At 42.8% G+C, this 24,797-nt stretch overlaps 9 protein-coding genes across 13 annotated transcripts; 4 read left to right on the top strand and 5 right to left on the bottom strand.

Moving 5' to 3' along the window:
* Window positions 1-20: 20 nt before the first annotated feature.
* Window positions 21-3,401, bottom strand: LOC136199020 (FERM domain-containing protein 4A-like). Its single transcript, XM_065989114.1, has 19 exons — window positions 3,271-3,401; window positions 3,105-3,208; window positions 2,951-3,040; window positions 2,811-2,895; window positions 2,589-2,752; window positions 2,464-2,529; window positions 2,356-2,413; window positions 2,204-2,293; window positions 2,077-2,150; window positions 1,880-2,030; window positions 1,680-1,818; window positions 1,489-1,628; window positions 1,309-1,437; window positions 1,182-1,247; window positions 1,048-1,125; window positions 866-989; window positions 774-815; window positions 322-723; window positions 21-264 (listed from the first exon to the last, which is right to left on the bottom strand). Exons 1-19 carry the CDS (start codon window positions 3,337-3,339, stop codon window positions 173-175), a joined length of 2,163 nt encoding a protein of 720 aa, XP_065845186.1. The 5' UTR covers window positions 3,340-3,401; the 3' UTR covers window positions 21-172.
* Window positions 3,402-3,434: 33 nt separating this feature from the next.
* Window positions 3,435-11,534, bottom strand: LOC136199002 (plexin-A3-like). The gene is made up of 33 exons (XM_065989084.1): window positions 11,452-11,534; window positions 10,159-11,265; window positions 9,880-10,083; window positions 9,705-9,830; window positions 9,554-9,654; window positions 9,363-9,492; window positions 9,156-9,306; window positions 8,992-9,094; window positions 8,837-8,942; window positions 8,651-8,776; window positions 8,493-8,594; window positions 8,344-8,434; window positions 8,114-8,280; window positions 7,917-8,065; window positions 7,739-7,859; window positions 7,372-7,679; window positions 7,219-7,318; window positions 6,949-7,161; window positions 6,799-6,894; window positions 6,682-6,744; window positions 6,391-6,631; window positions 6,033-6,327; window positions 5,770-5,971; window positions 5,577-5,717; window positions 5,408-5,521; window positions 5,261-5,306; window positions 5,083-5,207; window positions 4,886-5,035; window positions 4,475-4,555; window positions 4,105-4,410; window positions 3,910-4,050; window positions 3,781-3,855; window positions 3,435-3,719 (listed from the first exon to the last, which is right to left on the bottom strand). Exons 1-33 carry the CDS (start codon window positions 11,452-11,454, stop codon window positions 3,645-3,647), a joined length of 5,559 nt encoding a protein of 1,852 aa, XP_065845156.1. The 5' UTR covers window positions 11,455-11,534; the 3' UTR covers window positions 3,435-3,644.
* Window positions 11,535-11,538: 4 nt separating this feature from the next.
* On the bottom strand, window positions 11,539-13,283 carry LOC136199048 (uncharacterized). Its single transcript, XM_065989149.1, has 9 exons — window positions 13,102-13,283; window positions 12,947-13,030; window positions 12,736-12,798; window positions 12,643-12,681; window positions 12,556-12,591; window positions 12,433-12,507; window positions 12,237-12,379; window positions 11,944-12,189; window positions 11,539-11,889 (listed from the first exon to the last, which is right to left on the bottom strand). The coding sequence occupies exons 1-9, from the start codon at window positions 13,266-13,268 to the stop codon at window positions 11,636-11,638; spliced, it is 1,107 nt and encodes a 368-aa protein (XP_065845221.1). The 5' UTR covers window positions 13,269-13,283; the 3' UTR covers window positions 11,539-11,635.
* A 270-nt stretch (window positions 13,284-13,553) lies between these two features.
* LOC136199283 (protein BTG2-like) lies at window positions 13,554-14,047 on the top strand. Its single transcript, XM_065989455.1, has 2 exons — window positions 13,554-13,898; window positions 14,015-14,047. The coding sequence occupies exons 1-2, from the start codon at window positions 13,554-13,556 to the stop codon at window positions 14,045-14,047; spliced, it is 378 nt and encodes a 125-aa protein (XP_065845527.1).
* Window positions 13,914-16,785, top strand: LOC136199034 (polyamine-modulated factor 1-binding protein 1-like). Of its 2 annotated transcripts, XM_065989133.1 has the most exons (19): window positions 13,914-14,043; window positions 14,097-14,352; window positions 14,416-14,514; window positions 14,568-14,648; window positions 14,700-14,777; window positions 14,828-14,854; window positions 14,905-14,945; window positions 14,998-15,060; window positions 15,125-15,171; window positions 15,225-15,251; window positions 15,302-15,353; window positions 15,416-15,491; window positions 15,547-15,600; window positions 15,656-15,745; window positions 15,807-15,845; window positions 15,907-16,053; window positions 16,103-16,225; window positions 16,271-16,309; window positions 16,355-16,785. In XM_065989133.1, exons 2-19 carry the CDS (start codon window positions 14,326-14,328, stop codon window positions 16,718-16,720), a joined length of 1,476 nt encoding a protein of 491 aa, XP_065845205.1. In that variant the 5' UTR covers window positions 13,914-14,043; window positions 14,097-14,325; the 3' UTR covers window positions 16,721-16,785. The 2 variants fall into 2 exon arrangements, with proteins under 2 accessions (XP_065845205.1, XP_065845204.1); XM_065989132.1 differs by having other exon boundaries at window positions 14,568-14,777.
* Window positions 16,786-16,853: 68 nt separating this feature from the next.
* LOC136199059 (uncharacterized) lies at window positions 16,854-18,185 on the top strand. Its single transcript, XM_065989163.1, has 5 exons — window positions 16,854-17,480; window positions 17,528-17,742; window positions 17,797-17,848; window positions 17,895-17,925; window positions 17,972-18,185. Coding segments are annotated over exons 1-5 (456 nt in total). The 5' UTR covers window positions 16,854-17,478; the 3' UTR covers window positions 18,128-18,185.
* LOC136199052 (protein lava lamp-like) lies at window positions 18,181-19,413 on the top strand. Of its 4 annotated transcripts, none has more exons than XR_010672950.1 (6): window positions 18,181-18,270; window positions 18,325-18,420; window positions 18,472-18,510; window positions 18,565-18,821; window positions 18,879-18,971; window positions 19,023-19,413. XR_010672950.1 is itself a non-coding variant. In XM_065989155.1 (6 exons), exons 1-6 carry the CDS (start codon window positions 18,223-18,225, stop codon window positions 19,272-19,274), a joined length of 789 nt encoding a protein of 262 aa, XP_065845227.1. In that variant the 5' UTR covers window positions 18,187-18,222; the 3' UTR covers window positions 19,275-19,413. The 4 variants fall into 4 exon arrangements, 3 of the variants coding, with proteins under 3 accessions (XP_065845227.1, XP_065845228.1, XP_065845226.1); XM_065989155.1 differs by having other exon boundaries at window positions 18,187-18,270; window positions 18,565-18,669; window positions 18,717-18,821; window positions 18,879-19,413; XM_065989156.1 differs by having other exon boundaries at window positions 18,187-18,270; window positions 18,325-18,510; window positions 18,565-18,669; window positions 18,717-18,821.
* LOC136199038 (protein transport protein Sec61 subunit alpha) lies at window positions 19,355-21,847 on the bottom strand. Its single transcript, XM_065989137.1, has 15 exons — window positions 21,725-21,847; window positions 21,598-21,665; window positions 21,480-21,545; window positions 21,332-21,410; window positions 21,148-21,279; window positions 20,989-21,098; window positions 20,867-20,937; window positions 20,735-20,817; window positions 20,524-20,684; window positions 20,360-20,464; window positions 20,214-20,306; window positions 19,961-20,152; window positions 19,831-19,907; window positions 19,596-19,666; window positions 19,355-19,545 (listed from the first exon to the last, which is right to left on the bottom strand). Exons 1-15 carry the CDS (start codon window positions 21,729-21,731, stop codon window positions 19,430-19,432), a joined length of 1,431 nt encoding a protein of 476 aa, XP_065845209.1. The 5' UTR covers window positions 21,732-21,847; the 3' UTR covers window positions 19,355-19,429.
* Window positions 21,848-23,144: 1,297 nt separating this feature from the next.
* Window positions 23,145-24,792, bottom strand: LOC136199049 (inner centromere protein-like). Its single transcript, XM_065989150.1, has 6 exons — window positions 24,658-24,792; window positions 24,045-24,470; window positions 23,863-23,988; window positions 23,784-23,819; window positions 23,676-23,732; window positions 23,145-23,617 (listed from the first exon to the last, which is right to left on the bottom strand). The coding sequence occupies exons 1-6, from the start codon at window positions 24,658-24,660 to the stop codon at window positions 23,258-23,260; spliced, it is 1,008 nt and encodes a 335-aa protein (XP_065845222.1). The 5' UTR covers window positions 24,661-24,792; the 3' UTR covers window positions 23,145-23,257.
* Window positions 24,793-24,797: the final 5 nt, after the last annotated feature.

Here is a 24,797-nt window from a genome sequence, read left to right as displayed (position 1 = left end):
CCGGATAAAGAACCACCACCTCCAAATAGAAACGTCTTTGATTAAATTGCCAACTGCCCCTCGTCTCAGTGTACATACTCTTTCTCGCTAAACGTGCTCGTCCGGGCAATTTTCGTGCTCAAAAAGCAAATGATTACGCTACCCCGATAATTAATAATATTTTGATGATCAATTACACAAGCGTTCCCTCTCCAAATTCGTTACTCATCCATTCGACTTCACCGTCACTAAACGTAAGACTTCGCGGCGACCACGCTTCATTATCTAAAAAAATCAAAATAAATAAATAAATAAATAAATAAATAAATAAATAAAGATTACCATCTGGTCCCTTGTCTCGACTCAATTCATCCAAACTACTCGCAAGTTGCTTCGTTGGACTTCCAGCTCCTCCTCCGCTCTGTCGATGCAATCTCGACGTCGACGCGAGCGATCCCATCCCCCCGGGCACGTGCCGCACTCTCACCGGCGACGTCGATCCCAACGCAAGTCGCGAAAGACTATTGTGTCGTTTTGACGACAACGCGCTTCCGCCCATACCCCCGGATCCTGACAAACCCCCGTTTCCAAGGGGCTCGTTTCCCGTTGTTACCGTTCGATTTCCGGCAATCAAATTCGCGACGATATCTTCCGTGACGCTGTCTAGGAGAGCGTCACGTGACGACGACGTCGCCGCCGATTTCGATTGCGTAGAGACGAGACTCGAATAAGACGACGTTTTACCTAAGAAAAACCATACCAAAAAAAAGAGAGTCAGTGCCTGTTTTCCTTACTCAACGTTCCAGGAGTGTCAGTAATATCTCGAGTAGCAAACGCTATAAAAATCAATACTTATTATAATAATGAAACTCGTCGATGTACTTACCTCCATTTGGTGTCGTCGCTGTGGAAACCGGAGCTCCTGTTGGCACGAGACGAGGAAGATATTGAGGTGGTAGTTGCATTAGGGATTCCTTCATGTCGCCGAGTTTGAGTTGCATTGTTTGCAGCTACAAATCGAGCGTAGTGACGTTGGTTGTCATGACAATATATATAATATTTTTTAACCTTTGCTTTTGATCGTTTTACAGTTGTGTATCTTTCTTTGCGAACTTTTTGTGATTTCGTAGGCTCTCTTGCAATTTTCTTTACGGAAAATCAATCAATAAATGAATGTGACGCTTTTATTATTGAAGAATTACTTCCGCTGCATTCGTTATTGCAAATTGAATTTCGATATCCTTTTCCAATTTCGTTATTTCCTCATTCTAAAACACTTCCGCGTCAAATGTGGACAAACCTTAATTAATTAATTAATTAACAACAAACCGCTTCCGCTTCCGGAGACTTAAAAACGTGATCCGGAAATTTATACGACGTTCCAATTCGCCGTTTAATGGAAATATCCGGGTGATCAGGACTGGCATGAAGATCCAAAGAAACGTGACCACATAATTCCTAAGAAAAAAAAGATAAGATAAAAAAATAATAAATAATTCTCATTCTCACCGATTCCCGTATGCAGAGACCCCGAAGTTCCTGCTCGCGTCGCGTGAGCTCCTCTTGTAGTTGAGAGCGACGCGCTTTCAACTGAAGAAACATTTCCGTGTTAGCGCGCTTCGCCGCCGCCGACACTTCGTCCGAACCCGCTACAAAAGAATCAAACGTAATAAATATAGACATAATTAAATAGTCAATACCCGCTGATGCTTTATTTGAGGCCGCAGGCAAACTGATTTGACTTCCAGCCACACTGGAAGCCGAAGACAATGACAAACACGTGCGACTCAACATCCGAGACAAATCCGTGAGTCGATTCGACGCGTACGAAACCGTTTTCTATATGAAAAGAAAAAGAATAAGAAAAAATCGATTTTTTTCTTTCTTTCTTTCTTTCTACTTTTAGAGACTTCTTGTCTCGCCAAAATTGGTGCTGTTGAATTGCCATGGAGAAGAGAGCTTGTGCCATGCGCATACTGCTACAATGCCACGCTTTCGTAGTGCAACTACTAGCGCCACCTCCCCGTCGCGACGATTCACCACCACCGCTCCTTAATTAATAATTATATTATTTATTTATTTATTATTTGGACTGACCGTGAGTCGTATATTTCGATGGTGAATCTCTTGTCTCGATAGTGAATGTTGTCCAGATGTTTCCACGTGTGAAACTAATAAATAAATACTAAGCAACGTTCTTATCCCCTGGAGTATTTTCACAAACTTCTCTTGGACGTATTTTATCGTCGAGATCGTACAAGCCGATTCCTCTTGCACCAAAACCAAGCCAAAGCGTATTCTCCTTCTTGTTATCCTTTGAGAGTTAATTAACTCTACTATAGATTGAGTCCTCACGTGTCATTTTTCCCAACTCACTTTGACTTGAAAATAATGAATTCCGTACGAGGGAAGAGTCATGGACGTATTTAGGTAACTAGATAATTAATTAACATAGAAAATAAACGTCAAATTCAAAAATCTCACTTTAGTATAGCAGACCCTCGTGACTTGCCAATTAACTTCTTATAATGACTCAATACTTTGTTCTCACTAGTAGTAGAATAGAATAGAATCAATGTTCCCCTTAATAATCGTGATGGCATGCATACCAGTAAGGTATTGATACGTGTTCCTTGAGAGTTCTCGCTGGAAGCCAACTGATTCTCTTGAGATCTTCACGCGCCAATTCCTCCGTTGTGAAATCCTGCGCATAGACTTGGAGACTTTGAGCGGCAAGAAAAAAGACAATATCACTTTCACAGGGCAAAGAACCCTAAAAAGAAAAAAAGTAAACAAACGTAGTCTATGATAAAAAGAAGACAGCTGTGTACTTTGAATACAGACTGCTTGGCTTGAAGATAAAACAATTCAACGGTGATAGGATCACGTAAAAGATCGACGCGTTCAACAAAGTGCCTATCGTTGCTACGAGTAACGGGGAAAAATTTCGGTTGTTTAATTATTCTCTCACTTTACGGTGAAATACAATTTCAACATTCCAACGGGTGGAATGTCCTGATCGAGTACGGGCTTTTCGTTTTGTAACCAATTGACGTATTCCCTATCGATATAAAAAGAAAAACGACGAATTGTTTCTTTGTCTTTGTAGAATGGCATTTTGTTACATGGCATCGTGCGGACTATCGACTGTCAAGCCGAAATACTCCTTTTCCTTCAATTGGAAGTGCGATGCGGCCATATCGAGAAGTTCTTGGGCAAGAAGCGCCGGCTAATGGACGACAAAGATAAGGAGGGGCCCCTTTTGAGGGGGAGATACTCCGCTGGGCGTACCGCAATCGTTATTTCCATCTGCGTGTCGTCGAGCAGATAGACGATGCCCTTTCGGCCTTTGTCTGACATCGCGTTTCGTGGGGAAATGAGACTAACTCGAAACAATGTTCGCCATCGTCGTGTGCGCAAGCGTGGAATGCACAATAGCGCGGCGCTAAGCCGAATTCGTACAAAAAAACGCTCTTGTATTAATCTAGCGGAAGATCAACTATAAGCAAAATAAAGCAATTACGGACATCATGATAGGTAGAGAGAGAGAGCGAACAACACTGATTGAACCATCAAAAAAATACTACCAAATACGGAGATATAATAAGGAAACAGAGAGAGAGACAGAGTCTAAGTCTCAAAAACGTCAGAAAAGCAAGTTTTTATCACGCTCTCAACGCTTCTAGCAACTTGTAAAGAGACTTGGATAGGTTAGCGTCCATGAGAAGTTCATTGCTTAGCTAGAAAACCGCGAAAATTAAGATTTCATAGAGCCTACAGTGCTAAGTCCCCCTCTTATACCTGACTATGATACTTCAACACGTACATCGACAGCTGATACAAAGCGGTGTCGCGATGGAATTCATTACCATGCAACTATATAGACAAAGAACGTGGAATTCCGTACAGAAAAAAATTAAATAATCTTACGTGAGAAATTCTCGCCATTTCGCGTTTCATATCGGCTTCGGTCAACTTTCTCTGGTCTTTTATCTCGGCGTAGTAGCGCTGCACCCGTTGCTTGTATTGTTGAACTTCTTTGTTGTACAGCAACTTGCTACTGGGAGACTCCTTTATGCAGAGATATAGGGATTAATTAAGGAGAGACTCTTTTCTTATTGTGACCTTCGAAAGTTTGTGTTCTGAAACCGAACATCCGTCCATGAAAGTCGACGCGACGATATTGAGAAAAGAATCGACGGAAACCGATTTGTGAACGTCGAAAACGAATTCGGGATTCTTAATGACGTTCATCCAAAATCGAAGCGGAACGCTGTTGTTTTTCCACGTGTGAAGAACATCCGGATCGCTGATGTTAAGCACTTCCGCTTGCGAGTCGAGAAAATCGTAGAGATACTTGAGAGCGAAGGGAACCTTCGCCACAGCGTACATCGAATCGAAAACATCGTCGACAAACTTTTGAACAATTCGCTGCGTCGAAAAAAATATAAGAAATAGAACGAGGGAGGAAAGGGGATTCTATTCTATATACAACCTTTGTCGAAAGCATGCGAGTTAGATAGATTTCTGAGACCATTTTCTGGTGTTCTCGCGTCGTCGTGTCAACCTGTTTTGTCTAAGGGAAGACTCAATAAGAAAAATACTCATGTGCGCTTCTCTCTATCTATAGAAGAAAACTGATATGCATTTCTCCTATATAGACTCTAGTAAGAAAAAAACTGATGTCCACCTATTCACCTTTCTAATAAGATAAAAAATGACGTGCGTTTATCTATTCATCCATCTAATAAACTGATGTGGGCTTCTCTCTTTATATAGACTCTAATGAGAATAAAACTGATGTGCGATTCTATCTATAGGCTCTAATATAAGAAAAAAGTGATGGGTGCGTTTCTCTCTATCTAGACTCTACTAAGAAAAAAGTGATGTGCGCTTATCTGTGTACCAAATGCCAGACTCTAGGGCCTGATTCGTCGTCCAGAGTCGCGACGGATTGCGTGGGACTTGCGACGATCATCTGCGTGTGATCGACCACTTTTCCGTTCTTTGAAACGTCGTCGCGTGGAACGAGAGTCAACGTCGTCCCGTCAGTAATCTAAAATATTAATTAAAAATTTTTCGAATTTTTTGAATATTTTTTACGTTGTAGTGAGCGAGCGTGTTCACTCGCTTCCATCCCGATTCAACGCGCGTTGAATTGTCTTCGTCGCGAAGACGAAGAACGTTTCGACTTGATCGCGAGGAGCTTTCGCTTTGGGAAACGACGCCTAAAGGGAAAAAAGTCCCTCACAAGTCGCCCAATAAAGAAATGGAGTCTTACTCAAGTCGACTTCGTGGAGAGCTGGACGCGATGAAACTCCCGTTGTCTAAGAAAGATCATGTATGTGTGAAGTTTCTACGTAACGTAACGTCTGTGATGTCACAAAGGCAAGTGACCAATCAAGAGACGTTACGTCACTACTATTACCTTGTAGACGGCATCTAAGCATTTCTCCTTCGCCTGGCTGATTGTGTCAACGTCTAGAAGACGAACATGAACGAGATTCGTTTGTCCTTCGACTAGAACCGAGCAGCGTCGTTCCTATGACGAAGAAATAGAAGAATTTCAGCTGAACATACAGTAATTCGATTATTACCTTGTATTCAATCTGCTGACGTAGCAATTTCTCTTCACTCAACGCGTATCTCGACTCTCCGGTGATCGCGTCAACTGGCCCCTTATCAATCTGATTCTTCACCGCAAGATAAAGAGTATAGAGAGGAGATCCAGCCACTTCCTACAGAAAAAACCCTTAGATTATCCAAAAAAAAACGTTCTCTCTTTCTTACCTCCAAATATTGATGAAGACAGACACTCAACCAATTGGTGAGAAGCTTCTCAGCGACCGTTTCCGTTCGCCGAAGAAGAAGTTTAGGCTGCGAGCGCCCAACACCACTTCGAATCAAATCAGAAAGAAGCATTTTGAGAATCTCCGTCGCATAATCCATCTGATTCTGATAGATAACCATAAGAAGAGAAGCCACTTCACCCCTAAAAAATACATATTCAAAATTGTATTTTCATCCTCTCCCTCTCCCTCTCTCTCTCTCACCTGTCTCGCATCGTAAACGTGCGCTCGCTTTCCATCGTATGAATCATTTTAGCGAGAAACGTCTTATTTCCGAGTAGACCTCGAAACATATCCATGGCTGTAACCAATCGTTTCGCCGCCGCTGGCTCCATGTTATTGAGTCGATCTTGAAGCGGATAGAGAACGTCGTGATCGGCGGTATTGGGGAAAAAAACGCGAAAAGCGAAATCGCGAAATTTAAGCGAGGGAACGTATGTCGTCAGAGAAGCGGCGTCTTCGTAGATGACGTCTAAATCGGTTTGCAACTCGGCGAAACCTCAACAAAAAATAATAATTAAATTTTGTATTATTGATAAATTTTCTATTATTGATTTTTTACCTTGTTTGCATTCCTTGGCCATGTCCGCTTCCATGCGATCCATCTGAATGAGAAGAGACGATACGTATTTCTTATTTTGGACGCGTCCCTTGTGGGAGAAATAAACGACGAGAATAATTATGACTGCGGCGATTGCAGCGACTCCGCCAACAATTCCAGCAATTAGACCCACGGAAACGCTGCCTGTGCTCTCACTAATCGTAGCCCGTCCACCAGTCGTGTTATATCTACCGATTGAAATCTGAAAAACGGGGCCAATTAGACGATTTTTTGAGTTCTTAGTCTGCTGACCAGTATGGGAAGATCTTTGCCTACTGGTTCGTCAGAAATTGGGAAAGGAGTGCAAGTGATTGCCTATATTTTTTTCTTATATTTGAAGGCGAGAAAAGGGAAAGGGGGGAAACTTACCGTGTTTGCAATATCGGTTATATTACATATCGCAACGGTACCGAATTTGATTTCAATCGCATCTTGGAGATCTTTCAATTTGAGGAGTTTCGTTCCCTGAAAAAAATTAGAATCAAAGAGATTTTTCTCTTCGTCTTTTTTTCTTCTTACGGAAATCGTTATCGAAACTCCAACAGTGACGTCAATGTCGTTACCGGAAATTGTAAAATCCTCGGCGATAATTTCAAATTCGTTCAAAAGCGTCAGATTTTCGGGCGAAACGTCGTCCATTTCGAACGAGACGATCCATCCGCCAGAACTGTTAGCTGGAACGTTCGGTTGAAAGCATATCATGCTATTGGCCCGCGTAGGCTTTCGGCAATCCTTTTAAATAAGGGGGATCGTGTTATAGGGAAGTTCTCTACTAAAATCTCGGCCTACTGCTCTATAGGAGGAAGGGCTGTCATGTCGAGAAAATAAGACAGCAGGCGCTTGGATGGAATTCAAATTGGTTCCTTCTACAGTCAACTCAATTCCTCCCCTAGTGACGTGACGACCTCTATATGAAGTCCTATATAATGTGTGAGCTCTTACTTTGCTAGTCCTACAGACGGTGTAATTGCTGTCACAGTTGGATTGGGGGTGAATTGAAAGAGAGAGGAGCTAGCGTCTCGCAGCTCAGCGTTGTCTATAGACAGAGAAAGGGATCCACTTGTTGCCGTTGGTGATGCGCCTAGCGTGCAGTCGACAGCGGAAAGAGTTCGGCTTCCTAACGAGCAAATGACGCCATGTATGTGAATTGACATCGTCAAGCCAATGTGTAGATTTTCGCCCTTAATTTCAATTCGAGTCCCACCGGCTTTGGGACCGAGACGAGGCTCAAAACTAGAAACAGACGAAACCTAAAAGAAGAAGAAAATGGTACAAAAAAAAAAGAAGAATCTCCGACAATTTAAAATACCAAATAATTAAAGTCTTGTGAAAACTGGTAATCGCGTCCGTTCACTTGAACAACAACGGGGCCCGTCTTAGGACTCAAGGGCGAAGGAGAATCAGCCACAGGAGAAGTCGTACAAACAATACTAAGATAGGAGATATTTAATAAGGCTTATATCCCGCCCGTCGCGAGGGTAACGGACCTTCGTCCTGGTGTATACGTAGCCGCGGAAAAAGAGCACTGTCTACCCGCTATAGTCACCCCATTGATGTCCGATATATCTATCCCAATATCGGCGCCCTTGATCGTCACATTCGTGCCTCCCTCCACGGGACCGTTGATAGGGAAAACCTAGGCCAAAATGCGACCGTGCAAAAGCGACTTCCATTGCATCAATACCTCCCGAATGTCCGGCTCAGGACAACTGCCTGCGGTCGTCGTAAAAATCGACGTGCATCCCGCGCGAACGGAGCACTTGTTCTTGCACCAGCCGCATTCGTATTTGCGTTCGGAGGCGAGACAATCGCTGCACGAAACCGCCATTTTATCGCACTTGTATAAATTCACTGTGGGGGCAAGAAAGAAAAGTTTGGGGGAAAATTGGATTTTTTTCATCGTGACTAGTCTACATTGCGTCGAATCTTTGTTTTCCAACACTTTGCCTCTCCAAGTCACTTCAAGCGTCGCCTCTTTCGTTGGACTATCATCAGGATAAGTATACTATGAACAAAATCATCGTATCTCTTTAATTAAGGTAGACAACTGCTCAATGTCTCACAGCTGTCGCCGAACATGAGACGCTCTTTGAGGATATCCACGTTGCATCTACGTTTACATCTGGTTGACCTGGGACTCTCACCTGGCATTGGTACTTATCCCCCTGAGAATGAAAGCGTTTCTAAGACGGCTATGGTCTTTTCTCCCTCCTCAACGAACCTGAGAAGGGTTTGGCTGAGGAAAGTTCTTTCCAGCAATGCTAAAATCCCACGCTGTTATGCCAACAGGCCAATTGTACGTGCCTTGAATCAGTTGAGGACAAGAGTCACTAGAGTGACTAGACCCCTATAGAAAAAGAAGAAACCATGCATGGGCTTTAATTCGAAATAGAGTTGTTTCTCTTACTTGAAGCCAGTCTGTACGCGATCCACATTGACCACTAGAGCTGGTACACCGATTGGAAAAGGTGCACCAGCCACAGGGAAGCGTAGAGTCGGTGCACTCAAAGCAACTAGCGCGAGTAAGTCAAAATATAAGGGAAGGAGACTTTGATTTCGTACTCGGAATAAGAGGAGCAATCGTAGAGTTGGAATTTATCTGAACTCGTAGCAATAATGTCGCCAGTTGTGGCTGATCGTATCGAAATAGGATTTTGAACCTCATCTACATAAATTTCTCTACTAGAAGTGCGTGTATTTGTATTCGTGTGCGTGTGTCTTCTTACGTGGTCCTTGCAAACCGCTTGTAAGAGTCGGAGTTGAACACGTGAAACCTTCTTGTCCAACCGTTATTCTAGTCGCAATGGTTTCTGCTCCAGTTCCAAACACGCATCTATACGCTCCCACATTGGGAACGTTCTCTATATTGACCGTAACCTGAAGAAGAAAAGACGACGTCTAGACTAGACTCTAATAGCGGTTTCGTTTCTCACCTGAATTGTTCCCGCTACAGAAGCCTGTTTTGGACTAATGCTGACAAGATTGATACAGTCTGACGCGTTTTGTATCCACCTAACAGGATTGCTAGCTGCCTCACAAACTGACGTATCAGATAGAGTGCATCTATTGATCGCAAAGAGAGTGTATACGTGTAGATGTGAGCGTACTAATTGATAGTCCTTACTTGTTCTCTAATACGCAGTGGCCACAGTATGGATCAACAGGTGTGAGACATGTAGAGCACGTAGTCAGTGTATCGCACTCTTGTCCAGGAATCTTGGTCAACTGAAGAAGGGAATTAGGAGAGAAAGAAAGGGCGTCATAGAATGCCTTACGTTGTATTCTGATAGAGCGTAGATAGACAATTGATCTGAGCTCCATTCCAGACTGATAATCTTGTTGGAAGTGCCCGTGGGCAGAGTCTCTACTAGCTGGGACGAAGTGTTTGTAAGGACATTGATCTAAATAAAAGTGACATTAATTAAGCCTATATGTAAGCCTGAGATTTACTTTGTCGACTGTGCCGTCACCCTTGCCGGCAAAGGCGACTGTGTCACGAACGTTGACGTCAGTAAAAGCAACTGCCGTAAGTGCGGCAGACGGCGACGCAGCAATTTCGTAAAAGGCGCTGCTGACTATTGGATTACTTGAAGGTATTTCCAGATTGATGTCAACTACAGAAGGGCTGCAACCAGTACCATCCCAAAGGGTTTTCTAAAAGCAAACGATGGCAAACAGGTAAGCCGATTATTTTTTCTTTCTTTCTTTCTTTCTTTCTTTCAATCTTACCAGCGTATTAGTACACGGCTTTAGTGAATCCCTTAAAAAACCGCGAGAGCCAGATATTCCATTCCTACAATTTTCCAACGCTTGCTTATATCTAGAGTCAATTTGAGCAAGTGAAATGACGCAGAGCGCACTAGCACCCGTCCCATCAATCTTCTCGTTGAAGACACCCATTAGAACGTCACCATTTCCAACATTCTGCGCCAATAAACTCCCCACTTCGCCAACGTACATTGACTGCAAATATTTATACATTTTGCTGCTTCCTTCGCACTCAATGTAAGCCTCAAGGTAAGCATAGAGCGTCTTTGCTGCCATGCCTTTGTCATTGTGACAGATGCGCGCAATCAACGTTCCTTCATTAGGATCTTGCGCGGTAGAAGTAGAATCAATTGCAACAAAATAAACAAATTCACCGCTCCCAAAAGCAGTTTTAATGTCAAACGGAAAATTCAGTTGAAAATTGCCCACAAGCGGTTGAAGCAGATTGTCATTACCCATACCTCTCACACTGATTCCAAGGGGCTTTACTGAAGACAAGGCTGTCAAGTGGGTGACAAGAAACAGAGCTGGACGGCCAAGATAATCAGAGGATATGACTCCCGCTGAATTTGACGCCTCATCACGTGAAACAATGATCATTTCAACAGCAGGAATTCCTCCCGGCGCTTTGTAGATCTGTTCATCACTTATAGAAATCATACTAACATTTGATGCGGAGCGGATATTGCACGTGCCAGCTTGTAAATTTCCGCATGATAATATGGAGTCCCCACTTCCATTGAGAAGAAGAATTTGGTTGAAATTTGACTGAATCTTCGTTGGGAAATTGTTGTCGAAGCACGACTGCTTATCAAGCCAATCAGGCGGGAAACATCCCTTGTTATCGTTTAGAGGCCCCGTTTTCGCAATGTGACTCGTTTGAAGTGGAGAGGAAGTGAATTGAAAAATTGCATCCTTTCCCGCTACGTAGATATTCCCCGTCGACGAATCGACGATCATACGACGAAGTGGCGTATTCGACGAAGGCGCCGACCACGTGGGAAGCGTAGCCCGGACGTTTGCGATAGAAATCGAGAAGAGCAAGACGATGATCCCTATAGGGGGTCTCTGCACAAGAGAGGAACAGACAAGCAAAATTAGATCGATTACAGGGCACTTGGGTGTCGTAGACGGCGGTTTGACGCGATTTTTCGCGTGAGTAGGATGGATCGGCGTAAACAGGACGTGTTTGCAATGTTTAGGCGGGCCCATGAACACGTATACAAGTGTAGAGAAAGGTTCTTCTTGCCTTACCATGCCTTTGTCGCCGTTATCTGCGCGTTTCGATGAGATACGGACGAGAAAGCGAAAATCTTAGGGCGTTGCCGTGATACGGGAGACTAACGTAGGAGTGCACTGACGTAATAAAGGGTGGTGGTAAACAAAATGGCATCTACACTGACAAAACAAACAAGCAAGCATGTGTCAATAATCCTAATTAATTAAAATCGTGATAATCGTGATCATCGGAGAGTGAATCTTTGATGACATAGGTGCCTTTACCTGCAAAGATATTGAACGTCTCCCAAAAATGAATATCGTCTTCATCCACATTCATTTGTATTGCCGCCAGAAAAAAATCGTTGAAAAGCAATGTAGCAGTTGCGTTGCTATTGAGAGGTAAATGATGATAGTAAACAGCCGCTCGAACATGAAAAAACGAGTCAAAATCAGCATGATCACCATTCGAAACTAAAAATAAGGAATAGCACGTAAACTTCAACTCAAGAAACGATGCGCACTTACTCGTTATCACTTCTCTACCCGTCCCATCCGAAGCGTTATCATTTTTACCTCCATTAGCAAGTGCTCCCGTTGAATCCAAACACACGGGCAAGAAGCAATCTTTGCATTCGACTGACGATGACGCTACGCAATCTTCTGGAGTTCTGACGCTTAGATCCATATCTAGATCGAATTCCCACTCTAAAACAACTTTCCAAACGCCGTGATGACAAGGGCTTTCATTAGTGCCTAGACACTGACGAGTTCCTATAAAAGAACAATAAATAAATACGTTTCTGTATTACGTACAGTACCTGCGGTCCACACTAGATTTGTTTGGTCATTGGGAAAGACATTCGGGTCTCCACAATTTAAATTTTGATTGATTTGTTTCTGCGCGAGCCATTTGGCTGCTGTTAGTCTTAAGCAGTCACATAATAGTGAAGAATTGGAGCAACTAAAAAGGGTAGTTAGATATGAATTATTTAATTAATTAAGGAAAAAATTCACCTTTCATTTCTTATGTCATCTGCCTCATTGGGAAGAATCAAAGACACGTTTGGATACACAGGATTGTCTTTGCATCTAAAGAAAACGTCTTATTTAATTAATTAATTAATTAGTATATAATACATGACAAAAAGTCTTGAAACGTGATCAAGAATATCTCTAAAATTTCATCTAATTACACATATACACTTTAAATTAATTTTAGAATACGTTTGATTCGAGAGAGAGCATTCATTCGAAATCAAATTCCTGCAACATAAATATAATTAGAAAAAATAAATAATCAATCATCGAATGGCTCACCGTTGCTGCGTAGATTGAACAGAAACAAACGATTCAGGAGTCAAAGCGCACTGATTTTCCAATCTAATTAATTAAAAGCGGAGAAGACGTCAAGCGAAAGGAATGAAGTCTTTCAAATGCTTCAATGAATTAAGCACGATTCGTGCGGATCGCGCTTAGGGGGCTCTACTTTCTCTTTTTTATAGGAAACTCAAACAACGCATCGTCTTACAAATGATGATGACCCAGCGACTCGCCGGCTAATTTCCAAAGGAGTCGGTCCGCACAGAAGACCTCCGCTTCGTTTGGGAGATGTCTGATGAATAGAGGGAACGTCGCATCGCTTAGAAATGTCTCTGTAACTGTTTAGAGTGTGTCTAAACGTACGCAAGTCCCGTATCGGGATCAAATGACCCAAGAGCGGAGCACGTTAGCGTCGTTCCAGAACAACATTGCTCTGTTAATTCATCCTCTGATTTTTGAAAAAGAATCGTGGAGAACGTTGCTTGGAAGAGAGAGGCCAAAACAAAAGGCAACACGAAGGAAGATGCCATTGAAAACCGCCCGTATGTAGAACCATACAAATGGTATGCCTTCCTGTCCACCACAAAGAAGACGCCGTCAAAAAAACGCACACCACACGCGCACTCACTAGAAATTTTTTCAATCGAATAATCTTGAGCAGAAGACGCTTCGTTTTCTTGAACGGATTATTCAAATTTTGTTAGTGCGAGCGCCTACGCAGTGACGTCACGTCACCACCCTAAGTGCATTCGCCCGAACGAAAGCGGTCCAAACGACCTCCGCCGCTCTCTCGGGCCGCTCCTCACCCCCGGACAATGAAAGAAGAAATCCAGTGTGCCGCTCACTTTCTCTCAAGTCTTCTCCATCGCGGCCTATCGACACGCGAACAGGCCGAACGATTTAGCAACAAACTACAAGAACTTCTCTCGCAACGATTTCACGATCACTGGCATCCAGACAAGCCCCAGCGGGGAAGCGGATTTCGGTGCATACGAATCAATCACAAATTGGATCCACTCGTCGAAGAGGCGCTCGCCTATTGTGGACTCGGCGGACCGAAGGGGAACTCCGTTCTACCGAAAGAACTCGCCCTTTGGATCGATCCCAAGGACGTTTCGTATCGAATTGGCGAAGATGGAAGCATCTGTCAATTGCAGCTTGTACAGGGCTACTAAGGAGACCTAACGTAGAGTTTTTAGTGTACGTGTAGAGCGAGTGGTCTTCTCTGTCTCTCTCTTTGTATACGTGTACAGTGTATTTTCCAGTGTATTTTCAGATCTACGAAGAATTCGAGTGCCTTTGTTTGTGAGTGCATCTTTCTTGGCTGAGGTCCAACCGAGCGACGGCCCTTTGTTTAGGGCTCGGATACGGTGGAGACCCTGAAGCACTTCCGGGGAGGAGGGGTCCCTCTTCGAAACGCCCATCAAACACAATACAATTGACGTCACAAGGCCAATGTCATATCCGCGCGCGCTAAATTTGTTACGCCTACGTGCACATTCCTGATTGGGGCGCGCTTCATTTCACCCCTCACACGACCGCCTTTGACAACCAGCTCTAAATTGTCAACGAATCGGTTTGCGTAAAATGCAACCTCGAAACAGCAGCAGACAGGTGGAAATGAGAAAATCAACAGATATACGACAGCTATTACATTTCCATAATTGCTCATTGTAGAAGAGTAGAAATGTGCTTTCAAGAATTAGAATATTGGGCTCTGGTGAAGAGACTACACAGCGAGATACCGTCGCGTCAGCACGGAAGATGCGAAACGATGTATAGACAATGGTCAGTAGTATTGACAGTCTGAAGCAAAACGTTTCTGTTAGGCGTTAAAGGAAGCTGATGAGGTGTTAAAGCAGGGTGTTGTCAGTGACAACGACTCGGAGGAAATGTTGACAGTTCAAAAGGTTCGAGTCAATTTTTTGCTTAGAAGAATTTTTATTTCGTCTCGTTTCAAGTCTCGAGTAAGTGCAGCGATGAACGGTCTGGAAGGAAATAAACGCAAGATTATGACCCTTTTGGAATCTGCAGGACAGGTAAGCCGCGCGTCGAAGCAACGTGAAACGGTAAAATGTGTTTTGAATAGTTTTTTGACTTTGACGAGTGGCAAGCGGTAGGCGATTATTTACTCGTCGTATGATTGACTGATTGTCACGATGCTAGATAAATGATGATAATTTCGACGACGCTCTGAAGGAAACGCAGTAAGATTTTCTGACTTAACGTGATGCCCTCATTATGTAAAAACCGAACCAGGTCAGCTCTAAATTCTGGAAGCAAAAACTTGAAAGGAATGGAAGCAGCACAGTCTCTGGCCAGGCAAGCTTATATATATACATCAACTTGGCAACTCAAAGGGTCTCACTTCGCCCATTTGTTATAGAATAGGCATAGAAAGATTTGAAGGATTTTCCCTATCGTTATTAGAAAGTACGTTCAGTAGTAGTAGTGTCATATCTTGGTGTGAAAATAACTTCGTGTAGAAATGTTTGAAAAGATTGCCAGTCTAAGTAAGGCCAGTAGTCAGGTGTAGTCAGTCAAATGACGCATAGTCACTTAGGGGAAGAAAAAAGCCGAGATGCAGAAAGAAGAGCTCATGCCGCCGCGGCCAAGTAACTCAGTTTTCAGTGCACGTACATGTACTCTTGCCGCGCGAACTTCCGTATATATATAGACAGCAGAAGATGAACGAGCTTTCAATACAAGTTGCCACTCTTCGAGTAGAGAGAGACGCAGAGTGCGTCGAAAAGGTGCCGCATGAAAAATCTTCCCATCATGATGATGATGATGATGATAAAATTTTAGGAAAAAGTCATTATTGAAAGAGACGAATTGATTAGAAAATTGAAAGAGAAAGAGGTGCGTTCAACTTGAAAATGATTCGACATTGGAAAGAAATTCTTCAAAACAACAGATGGCTATTGATGAGCTCAAAAGAAATTTCGAACAGGAAACGAAGAAAATTGAATTAGAATACAAGGAAAAGCTGGCCGAAAAAGACTTGGTAATTTTTTAGGACCGCTGTAATGAAATCTCAGATGATTGATTTGTGCTCGCGACGCTAGGAAGCAGAAAGGCTGCAAACTGTCGTTGCAGAATTAGACGTAAGTGCCTCTAAGAGTCAATTGAAGAACCGAGGCTACGTATATATATATATATATATAGGATGAGTTGAGGCTGCGCAAAGAAGATATCATTGAAAGCCATCAGCCTTCGTCTCAAGTCCAGCCGGACTTTCAGCACAAAAATCACTTTTTGACAGTCGATTACGAAAGATCAATGGAAGCGGAGTCGGACAGCTCAATGAGAAGGGTAAATAAGGAAAAACGAGTTAAGAAATTGATTCCAAAATGATGGACAGGACCGTGGTTCAAGTTCAAGTGGCGAAGACAGTCTTCCTTTTATCTTTATCCCCCCTCGTGCCCCGCGTATTGAAAGGGCGCCGAGAGACGATTGGCAACGTCCAATGCCAGTGACTCAGAAAGTACACCAGCCAATCATTTAATTAGTTCACTAACCTTTTATATAGGGTCGAATGATGAGATCTAGTTCTTATACGCCGCTTGAGGTAATCTCTACATAAGAAAAATAATTAGTTGATTACTTTTTCTAGAACTCGGGCCTAAATCGATCTCCCTCTCCTCTCAAGCTCACCAAAACTTTTTACAACACGATACAGCCTCACAATTCGTTGCCCACTTCTCCCTTTTTCACTGTCCGTTCCATCGGCGGCAATCCATCGGCGTCGAATCGCCCGCGCACGGTACCTCGTCGCCCCGTCAGCGATTCGAACCTTCGTCAAAGTCTGCCTAAAGTTCGAGTAACGATAAATGACGACAACGTTTTTCTGACGTCACCAAAGCTCGAAACGTCCAGAGGACGGCTTCACTCTACTCTAGCGGCTCGCATTGCATTGAATCGTCGCGCGTCCGCGACGCCGTCACTCAGTAGACGACGACAAAGCGATTTCAAACTATAAACATCTTATCTTGTGTGTGATTCTGTGCTCTGTCTCTTCAAGAAATCAACGTGTGTGTGACGTTAGCTTCTCTCTGATTAGTCGAGGCTTCGCTGATTAGTCTAGGCGCCTTTGCTCTGTCGCATACTTGAACCCATGTAACTGTGTGTACTTGACATTGGCAAAGGAGCTTGACAGCAGGTCCAAATCGTTTGCTAATCGATTGCCCTTTGGCAATGATGCGACAAATCAAAAAGCGTGTGAAAACCCAAAAGAGAATAAACGATGCCGCCGATCAAAATTGGCTCTCGGGGCGCCGATTTCTAACCAATGCACGATCGGAGGAGCAAATTGAAAAGGAAATGGCACGTGAACGAAAAGGCAAAGAAGCCCATTCCAAATTATTAGAAATTGGAATGAAATTGAATGAGGTTTAGGATATCAAAACAATAGGAGATCACCTGGTTAGTTTTGCCTAGGAACGAGACGAGGTGACAGCAGGGAAACCATCTCACATTCCTATAGAGAGCAAGGCGAGAAAATTAAACAACATTTAGGGGAAAGAATCAAACTTCTAAATAGGTGAAAATCAACGATCTATTCGAGTCTTTGGAAGCGAATTTCGTCAAAAGGGAGAAACTTCTTTTTTCAGCCGATCACGTTATACGAATATTTCGTGAATTCTGTATAGGAATTAATTGTTTTAGGTCATTGCTACGGCACAATATAACGATTTTGGCGACGAGAACGCATTGCATGACGTCGACGACGAACCGTTCATGTATTCTACGAAATTTTTCACTTCTGATTTCGTAATTTTCTCGCTAGGTCCGCTTACGCCTTTACGAAATCAAATCTGCAGGAACTCCACAGCATTTTCGCCAGAGTCATCGACCTGGCGTTGACTGCTCTAAAACGAGAGCCAGAGTCAGGATCTGATTCGTCAATAAGCGATTTTCAACCGCCAAGGGAGAGATCGAAAATCAATAATTTGGACGAGTTAATTGAAGAAATTGAGTTCTGTTCATTGGCCTACCAAGAACGTAAGTAAAATCGCCTTATTCGTATCATCTAGTGTCTGATTTTGTTCTACGTAGTGACGAGTGAGATTGAAAAAGGACTAAATAAAGTCAGAAAGGAGTCCGGCCGGTTAGAAAATTCAGAATAAATAACCTTCTCTCTAATACACTTCTAGTTTTCTAATAACGATGGCCAATCAAAAAAACGTTAGCTGTTTTTTACGAAGCGTTTTTTAAATTAACTATTTAATAGAAAAATTCTGCACTGAGAAAACGAATTGAGAACATCGAGACTTTTGCACAGAAACAGAAATTAAAATACGAGGGAATGGAGATTTTTCGCGTGGACTATGACAACGTATCTACGCTCTCATTTAGGAATTGGAACTCGAGAACGAAATACTTTTGAGTCAGTTGAATGCAATGGATAAAACAAACAAAGTCATAGCGTACAATTTCGCGGAAATTTCTGTAAGCGATTGCGCAATTTCTTACCTGTCGAATATGAGTGATTTCGAGGTGCAATTTGACGAGAACGTCGCCGAGAAAAAGGTTTCCTCGTCGTCGTGATGCGCGCGCTAGCTTTTTTCACAACGAAAAATTTAGGAATTGGAATTGATTTTGGAGAGAGCGAAACACGAGCTCGAAGCTGAGCGTCAAGAGGCGAACGAATTACGAAAGAAACTGGCAAAAAAAGAAGAAGTAGGCCAGAAAAAAACTCCAAAATCAAAATTTCTGAACTTGCCTCTACAGGAAGAGATTGACCATAGAGAACACCTTGCAAAGTGTCAGGTATTTAGTAGTACCCCCTTACTCTTAGAGTGTTATCATTACTTGGTTTCTTAGGCTGAAATTGAGCGGCTTAGGCTCCGGCTTAAAACCGTGGAGCAAGATCTTAAAGAAAAACAAAAATCTCCTACTCCACGTCCAAACGATGAATTCCCTGCTCAAGTACGCTCGACCTCGCTACACAACTACGTCATAAACTACGTTCAAAGGGCTCAAAAAACGACTACGTTGCTCTTCCGCAAGTGCCAACTATCTGGGTTACGGAAAACGAGGAAAACGTTGAATACAAAGAAGAGGAGTCAGCGCCGAAGACAGTAAACCCACCCTAAGGCCCTCTAAACTCTATTCTCTAATAATAATAATGTCTGAAGGAATACTTACGCCCCCAATATTATTCCACCGAAGAAAAGGAAGAACAAAGCTTAGGCAGACGAAGTTCAATGATAAGCCAGATGAGTGTTTGGGTAAGAAAGAAAGAAAAAGTGAAATTGCTTACCTGTGCATATGTACGCCAGGAAAGATTGTCTCAACGTCGTCCCAGTGCAACAGCAAATCTTCCTCAAACTCCAAGGACGTCGCGTCGCGATCCAGCACAGCCTGTGGAAAAGAAAATATTCAGAACAACGCTTGATCTCGGTCCGGAAAAGACAAAATCGTTCGAATTTCCTTCCCTTTCGATCCAGCCAATGAATAAAACGACGAGAATGAGCCGCACGGCAGGCGGACCCTCCCCAAGAAGATACTACGCAAAACAACGCTTCTATTAATTAAAAAAACCTCCCAGACTATCTTTGCTATCGTACCGTTGTTTTTTCTTCTGTTTTCTTTCGTTCTAATGCACGTATCGTTATTATTTCAATACGTATGACATTCACGAGGACAAATTCAAATTGACATCAATGCAACACACAGAGAGAGAAAGCTAAAAGAGCAATGTACCCATTCCGCCAAGCTCGCTTTGTTCCTTCACAAAAACTTCGAAATATTGATAAATGATCGTCACAGCCAAGAGAATTCCCGTACCAGACCCAATGGCACCTTAGAAAACAAAAAAATTAAAAAAGCGAGATTCCTTTATGAAATTTTACCTAGGAAGTCGGCCAATACGGAAAGAGCTCCAATGCAAAGTCCACCAAAAGCAGCAGCCGTAGGAATGTATCTAATTAATTAATTAAATAAATCTATAATAATTTTTCAATTATCATTACTATGAGTATAGAGTATTAATTAAAATCTTGTTTATTAACTAATTACATTGGATAGAAATTTTAACGTTATTAGAATTATTTATATGTAAGGGAATTTTTCTCCTATAATATATACCTGTTTAATTCCTTGATCATTGACGTTTCCCTGTGTCCCCTCATTACCATTTGCTGATCTTTCAGTTGCTTAGCAACCTTGAGAAAAGAAAAAATATTTTTATAAAAATTCAATTATTATTATGACGTACGTCCTTGGCTGAAGAGCCGGAAACGTCAATCCAAGTCTTTGAAAAAAAGGCGCAAGAGCCAAGCATAAAGGCAATATAGATGACAGCATGTATGGGATCCTCTATAATGTGGCCCAGTGTCTCAGGAGGAGACATATAGTAGCAAAGGCCACCAATGGGATAAGAACGCGCTGGACCCCCACCCTCCATAGTCTAAAGAAAAATAAATAAAATAAATAATATATATAGATTATTTATTATTTGTTTTATTTACCTGCCAAACGCCTAGGAGACTCACAAAGAAGTTTCCGCTCAATTTCGCGGACAACATTTGTGATATGACGTAGAGGTTTGACACTAGCGCGCTCTAAGACAACATTATAATAAAGATAATATTATTGATTATTTTTTATTGATTACTTGAAGAATGATTGGAATGTTGGACGTGTAGAAAAGTTTGATTGGATAGGAGCTGTATTGTCCGCGATATCTGGAAGATTTGATGGGCAAATCAACGCGAAATCCCTAAAATTCAAAATTCAATTATTCAAAAAAAATACATAATCGTGGTTATGTAAACTTACTTGGAAATAAATCACAATTGCAAAGACGAAAACAGTTGCGGACAAATTCATCAAATTTGGCAAATTTTGACGGTAAAATGCCTCCCTTAGCGCGCGCACTTTGTCTCCTCTTGTAGCCAAGAGATGAAAAAAGGCAATGACAGCACCCTCAAACTCAGTTCCTTATAAATCAAAATTCAAAAAAAATCAAAAGAAAAAATTCCATTCTCACCTCTTCCCGTATTAATTGTAGCAGGACTGAACGCCTTCCAAACAATCGTCTCGCAAATATTTGTAGCAATAAAAAGAGATATACTAATAAAATAAAATATATAACGATTAAGATAATTATTTATTTTTTTACCCAGATCCCAAGCCATATCCCTTCTGCAGAAGTTCGTCCAATAGGAGAACGATAAGCCCAGCGCAGAATAACTAAACAAAAATAAATAAATAAATACATAATTAATGATTAATTCTTCTTACTTGAATGACAATTAGAAGGCCAATTCCCGCGCCAATGTCCGACGGATCCCCGTACATTCCCGTCATGACGTAAACAACGCTTTGACCCAGAGTAATAACCATGCCAAAGACTAAGAGAAAATCAATAGGGATAAATACTATTTAATCTCTCTCCCTTACGTTTTTGTGAGCCGTTGAATAGGGCTTTGTCTTTGGGCGTGTCGCCGACTTCGATGAGTTTGGCGCCCTGGAGAAGTTGCATGATGAGCGATGACGTCACAATGGGAGAAATGCCCAATTCCATCAAAGTTCCTTTCGGATGAGAGAAAATGTCACGAAAAATTCGAAAAAAGAACGGACTTACCTCTATTGGACGCCATAATGACTCGTATCCAATAGAAAGGATCGGCCGAATCGGACGACATAATGCCAAACAGGGGAATCTAGCGCGCGCGAGGGGGGGACTCACTCTCAATCTTCGCGTAATAAGGGCAGATCGAGATCGTTCTTACCTGACAACAGACTAAGAAAATAAAGAGCGTGATTGCCGTCCAGAGAACTTTCTCGCGAAATTGAATCTAAGAAAAACGCGCGTTTCGTGGGGTTTATTTGACGTTGGAGATCGCGTACCTTTCGTTCCGGTTTCGATACTTCGGGTATGATCGATATAAAGGGCTTGAGCCATTCGAGAATTTTAACTGAGCGGAAAGGTCCTCGAGTGGGGCCTCACCAAACCAAACTACTCTCGTCTTGTTACCTCCCATTTTTGGACACTATCGAGTCGAAGACGAGGCGATTCTCCGCCGAGCGAAGGAGCGAGACGAAGAGAACAACGAAGAGTGCCACGTGGTATGTTACGTCACGTGGGGGTAGTGCTGAGAGTCCCGGCGCCAGGCGGTGACAGGTACGTTGCTAAGAGAGCGTTGCTAAGCGAGATTTAATTAATTACGGTACGTGTGCACGCAAAATGCTCCGATAAAACTTTCGTGCTCTTTGCGGGTCACTCTCGCCGGACTTGTCAAATTTACCCAAAGAAGATCTCCTTTCTCTAATTCCGCCAAGGTTCCGGCAAAAGTCGACTCGCCTTTCGAGACAACTTGTGAACTGACTAAGATGCTGTCATTCTCGCCACTTCGCGTCATTGCAATGTGGAAAGAGCTGCTCTCCAGTAACCTGAGCTGGCAATAGACAAAATAAAGTCCCTTGACTTCAACCTTTATTTTCTCTATGCTTCCGTCATCGCCGTTCACCGTAAACCTTTCCAAAAGTCTAGCCTTCAGCTTGGTGGAAGGCTGATTGTTATCCGTTCTGTGCCAGTTGGAAAATTTTCCTTTGACTTTAGTTGGGCCTTCTCCTCGTTTTGCAGAAGCATGCAAGTGCATATAAATGCGACTCTACAAACAATCATTACACAAATATCATCCGAATTCGTTACCATTTCGCCTACCAATTTCCCTAGAAAAAATGTGCACTGCTTGAATGTTCTAATCATCAGAATTTATTATACCTTCAGGTCCTTGGGAACCTGGAGGACCTGGAAGGCCTTGATGGCCTGGAAAGCCTGGAGGACCCCTCGCTCCTTTTTCACCATCAAAACCATGCTGTCCAGGTTCTCCTGGATATCCCGTCTCTCCTAAGCGTGACCAGACGTTATGACGTCATGTATGCCAATTAAATAAGTCACGCGATAAACGAAAACCTTTGCACGATTTGGGACACGATTCCTCGCTTCCACGTTTTAAACGACGCAACGGGCCCGTCACATCCGTATTCAATACCTAGCCGTCCTATTTTTAGCATCTAAACAAATGCATTGATTGCATAGCCCAACCTTGCCCTCCTTATGTCTCGAAGAGTTGACCAATAGACTCGAGAGCAACGTCTCGAGAGAACTGACTTGATTCTCGAGCCGTTTCGATTGCGTTTCGAGAATAACTTGACGATAGAACAACCACACGTAAGGCAGGAGAAACAAGAGTGCGACAAGACCCTTGCAGAAGGTTAAACGACTCGTTTGGCCTTCTGCAGCCATTCAAGTAGGTCAGCTTTCACTGGATCGCAAGAACGACGCGAAATGCGGAAATCGGAACTGGAGGCAAGAGGGTAATTGGATCATAACAAACGTCACGTGATGGAGACCTCTAAGAGAGCCTTATAAGGTGTGGTGTGAGCTATCGTCTTGAAAATAACACTCTCTATTTTCGCAAAATCGCTTTCCCCCGATATTTGCATATGCGTGAGGCCTAATTTTTAACGCCGCGGGGTCTCAGTCCTAATTAGCTTAGACTATTCATTTGAGGCATTCTTCCAAATGTTGACGATAGGACGAAAAATCTCTCGAATCAAAACGCTTGTCGCATTTCGGACATTCCAAGTAATTTGACTCTTCGCTGCGCACAGAAAAATGCGAGTCCCTCGTTCCCTGAACGGCATAAGCGCCGGAAAACGCCGCTTCCATTTTATTTTTGCGAAGCCACGCTTGTAGAGGTGCGTATTGGTCTTCAGCGAGAGTCGTTCGAGGAGGACTCGAGTCAATGTCCTCCTTGGGATGCCAGTGAATTTCTGGTGATTTTGGGGAGCGAATTGGAAAGGAGGGAGTTCGATGAACAATCTCTGGAGGATTATTAGTCAAAGGATTGCCTGATACAAGCTAGATGCGTTAATTAACGTTTTATGACAGCGCTAAGTGAGTTAGTCAAAAAAATTACCTGGGGAAAGGAGGATCTAGACGTCATCGTCGAATAATTTCTCTGAGGGGGAATAGTCTGTATTTTTTAAAAGTCTGAATCAACGAATTATAATATATTATCTCTTACCTTTTGTTGAGCTAGCTCAGCTTCCAAGTTTTTTATCTGCAAATTATTTTAGAAAGAATATTTTGAATTCGTGACTAACCTTAATTTTGTCTGATTCTATTTGTCGTTTCAATCTTTCCCTATCAACAGCAGTATCGTTTTTCTGTTTTTCTAACGACTCCACGAGTTTCATTTTCTCCACAATCTCATCCCGCCATATTCTCTCCTATTTCCCAACACCAATGCCTTCCTCTAACGCAACTCACAACGAAACTGAATCACCTGATGTCTCAACGCTTCCTTATCTCCCTCAACAATTTCTAAATGCCTCCGAGTTTGACTCAGCTCCACGTTTCTTCTCTTCAATTCTTCCTCCACTTCTCTTCTTGCTAAAAATTCTTGTCTAAGACGCTCCTCCATCTCTTCCAAACGCAATTTCAAACGCTCATTGTCTCGTTTCAAAAGATCAATACTCGGACCAGCAGGTCCCCTTCTTATCAAAGACTCATCATGAGTCCCTCCTTCGAATCCAGAACTTGAAGAAACTCCACTACTGGTGAGAGGAGACCTCAAAGCCGGAAAAGTCGTCGATGGTGCGAGACTCAGACCACTTAGAGACAATGAGGCCAAAGGAGGAGGACGTATAAGTTCTGGTTCTTGCTGGGAAAGACTCTGATCCGACTCCGTTTCTTCTTCATCAGACATGATCTAGAAAGAGTCCGGGTTTTAGCTTTAACACGTGGTTTGACCTTTGCACTTTATGGGGGACCCCCATTTTTACCACCAAGGCTTATTGTGGTAAAGAAAAGAGAGAGAGAGAGAGAAAGGGAGTGAGTTTGCTTCACACAAGGCTACAGGCTATGGTCTGGTTTTGTGAGAAAAAACGATGCCTTACCATCCGGCTTCTCTTTCAGTCTTGTCCTAACGTTCCTCAATCACGACTTTTGTCATGACGCGATACTGAGGTCACCTATCCGCAATCCCACGCTTATCGAGCCACAAAGGAGTCTGTTCTCGCTCTATAGCGCGCGTTGT

The sequence above is a fragment of the Oscarella lobularis genome, chromosome 20, assembly GCF_947507565.1.
Source record: "Oscarella lobularis chromosome 20, ooOscLobu1.1, whole genome shotgun sequence".
NCBI classification, from domain to species: domain Eukaryota; kingdom Metazoa; phylum Porifera; class Homoscleromorpha; order Homosclerophorida; family Oscarellidae; genus Oscarella; species Oscarella lobularis.
The sequence above is the reverse complement of the archived record's forward strand: the minus strand, read 5'-3'. Positions and strand labels throughout refer to the sequence as shown.